Source organism: Helobdella robusta, assembly GCF_000326865.2.
Source record: "Helobdella robusta unplaced genomic scaffold HELROscaffold_16, whole genome shotgun sequence".
NCBI classification, from domain to species: domain Eukaryota; kingdom Metazoa; phylum Annelida; class Clitellata; order Rhynchobdellida; family Glossiphoniidae; genus Helobdella; species Helobdella robusta.
The window spans coordinates 1482386-1486269 of NW_008703893.1; the positions used below are offsets into that span (position 1 = coordinate 1482386).

The following is a 3884-nucleotide window of genomic DNA, read 5'->3' on the forward strand; positions in this document are numbered from 1 at the left end:
GTCATGTGTATGAGTGTTTACTTTAAGTTATAATCCGTTGTGCCTGCATGCTAGTTCAACTTGTGCCAGTTATTATTTGCGGCAAAACTCTGACGGTAACACCACATTAAAAACTTAACATCAATAACATTAACACAAAAACAACAACACTCACAACGTTAAAACACACCAACAAAAACAACAACAAAACCACTGAAACAACGTCAATAACATCAATAAAACACCAACAACATTGCTATCAACACAACAATGACAGACAATAAACAACATTGAACATACCGATACGAAATGATAAGTTCTTAGAAGCATAACAACACAAACATGAAACATTTGAGACATTATCTTACAGCAACCACAACATCAACTAATACGACAATAACGATCTATAATACCCTCTCCCGACATCAATGATATGCAATTTGCAAACAAAACAAGTTATACAGAAAATCATTACAACTGATAATGACACGAACAACAATGATAACTGGTTTTGTTGCAGTACGATGAAAGTAACATTCATGCAGATAACAACAATAACAAAAACACTGTTACCACCAACTACAAAAAACAACAACATTGACATCAACAACAACATCAGCAACAACATCAACAACAACATCAACAACAACATCAACATCAACAACAACATCAACAACAACATCAACAACGACAACAACAATAGAAACGTAATGACCACGAACAACAATGACATATAATGAGAGGAGAATGAATGAATAAATGAATGAATAAACAAACGAATGAACGAATGAATGAACGAACGAATGATTGAATGAATGAATAAATGGATGAACAACAGAACATCATTAATATTAACAATGGAATTCGTACTACGACGACAATAATAAAAATAACAAACAATAAAACGAAAAATTGTTTATATATTTTTTGAAAAAAATAGACGTAGTTTAAAAATTTACCAAGAAAAAAATAAACAACAACAACAACAACAACAACATCATCATCTTCAGTAACGACAACTCAACTAATACTAAAATATTTTTATCATTATTATTATTTGTATTGAATTCTTATTTGTTTATATTTAGTAAGTTTTTTTGTTTTTGTTGCGAGCGATTGTCGTTGTTTGTTTTGTTGCTGATTATGTTTTTATCAGTGTTATTTTTGTTTTTTTTTGAGTTATTTAGGGCTTTTAACCGTAATTAATGCTGTTTTGTTTGGTTGGTTTATTGATGATGTAATGTGTTTAATGCTAGCACCATTCAATCATTCATCAAACAAAACAGCAGACGAGCACATGTTTATTTCGAGACATTTTTAAAAGAATTTAATTAATTAGAATAAATTAAACAATAAAAATTTTAAAACATTACTTACCTTATTCATTATTTGTTCATATGTTTGGTTATGCGTGTATAAGTATAAACGTTTCTATGTGTAAGGGGGTGTTTAGTTTCGATGTTTGTTAATGTTAATGTTTAATATCAGTGGTTATTAATCAATAGTTGATGTGTATGTGATGTTGCTCTTTTTGTTTGTTCGTTTTGATTGTTCGTTCGTTCGTTTGTTTAATGTTTAGTTCGTTCATTCGTTTGTTCATTTGTTTGTTTGTTTGTTATATAATAAATGGCTTTCAAATGAAACATCGGCATGTTTAAGCGATACAAAAGGCGAATTTTTAAGCTCATTAATTCAGGGCATTGTGGCATAATTTGTGCATTTTCGTTCATTGTTCCTTGCTGCTTTTTGTCAGTTTTTCAACATTGCATTTTGTGTTTTCTGCTCTGTATCGTGTTGTTGTTGGTGGTGGTGTTTGTGTTGTTTTGCAGATGAATTTGTTGCTATTATTGCTGTTGCTGTTGTTGTCGTCGTTGTCGTTGTTGTTGTTGATGATGATGTCGTTGTTGTTGTTGTTTGTTATTGTTGTTGTTGGTAGACAAAAAAGATTTTGTGTGTGTACTGAGTTTGTATATACATCGTATACAAAAAACAACAATGTGTGTAAAACAGCGAAATGATTATAGGAACATGCATGTGTGTGTATGTGTGTTTGAATGTGTGTGTGTTTGAATGTGCGTTTACTTGAATGTTTGTATGTGTGTGTATGTGTGCGCGTGTTTGTTTTTCACATAAATACGAAAGAAAAATAAGCATTGCATAAATTCAAACCGTTATTTGTAAACCTGTGTTTGTATTTATGGTATTTATGGGTTTGTTAGTATGTGTGTATGCGTTTATATATGTATGTTTGTTTGTATAGGTGTATGTGTGTGTATGTTGGTTTGTATGTGTATGAAGATAAGTGTGTGTGCGTATATAAAAAATATGTATCGATGATAACATTCATTTTATATAAACATATGTATGCGCTTCGTCGTCGCATTGAAAGGAACCGGAAAATGTTTATTGTAACCAAAGAAATGAATAAGAAATGCTTTGTTCCATTGATTTGTATAGCGCACGTTTCTCAATAAAGAAATGTATGAATAAATGAATGAATGGATGAATGAATGACAAAATTGAATAGAAGGGAATAAAAATAGGAAAACAGAATGAACGAATGAATGAATGGCGAATGAATGGGAAAAAGAGTTAACAAATGAATAGAACAGAGAGATGAATGAATGCATGCATGCATGTATTTTTGAAAGTAGATAAGAATAAATGAGTGAATGAATGAGTAAAAGAATAATATTATAAATAAAAGATACAAAAAACGTTGAAATATACAAAACAATGTGTTTTCCAATCCAAACGAACAAACGATGTTTAGCTAAATAATTTATAGTAAGTAAATATATGTCGTATATTTGTTTGTTTGCTTGTATGTTTGTTTTTATATATATCTGTATGTATGTGTTGGTATGTATGTGTTTATGTTTGTGTGGTATGATTGTACAGTATATGTTTATATGAACATTATGCGTGGTGTGTGTTTTTATGTTTGTGGGGTGTGGTTTTGTATGTGTGGTGTGTGTGTGTGTATGTGCGTACACACAAGTAAAAAAGTTGCAAACGTTCACATCCACTAAGCAAACAAGAGGTATTGATGAAATAAATGTACAGATACGTACACAAATGTACACACACACAATCTCTAGTAGGTACGCTATAATACAACTGGTATTGACCATAGCTTAGTGGCAAAAATTTAATACCTTCATTTAAAATTTGAAATAAATATGGAAATGAATAAATTATTTTGATTAGTTTGAATGAGTGCTTTAAAAAATATTTTAACATATTCATGATTTAATAATATTTTGTGTGTATTTTGCTGAACAAATGGAAGAATGGATAAAGAGTTTGCTTGGAAGACTCCACTCAGTGCTAACATCCGCTTGTCGTGTCAAATGGATCGTTGTCTGAATATCATCTTTTTATTTCATTCATTCATTCGTTTGTTTGCTTGTTCATTCATTCAATCATTCGTTCGTTTATTCGTTCGTTCTTTCATTTTTCATTGGGATATTAAATTGTTTGTTTGTTTGTCCAATCGTTCAAATAGTCAGCATATCGTTCTGCCGTTCATACACATGTTGATTCGTCCACTTTTATGTTTTTGTTGGTTTATTCAATCATTCACTCATCCATTTTGTATTTTTTTATTTATTTATTTCATTATTCGTTCAAACATCTATTCATTCAATCATTCATTCATACATTCATTCATCTATTCAATTAAATACTTTTGTTTGTTTGCGCTCATTAATTTAGCTTTTAATTAATTAGAAAATATAATCATTCATTATTTATTCGTTTATTTTTATGTTCTTTTTTCATTCATTCACTCATTAATTTATAATTTATTATATATTTTAATTATTCATATTTTGTATTTCATTATATATATATATATATATATATATATATATATATATATATATATATATATATATATATAT

At 29.2% G+C, this 3884-nt stretch overlaps 1 protein-coding gene across 1 annotated transcript in view; it reads right to left on the reverse strand.

Annotated features, from left to right (window-relative positions):
• HELRODRAFT_169690 (hypothetical protein) overlaps positions 1-1365 on the reverse strand; it is a gene marked incomplete at both ends in the record, with an annotated part of 2252 nt that extends 887 nt beyond the window's left edge. The window contains one exon of the mRNA XM_009015514.1: positions 1357-1365. Within this exon, the coding sequence (XP_009013762.1) occupies positions 1357-1365 (9 nt within the window). The remainder of the gene's footprint in view (positions 1-1356) is intronic.
• Positions 1366-3884: the final 2519 nt, after the last annotated feature.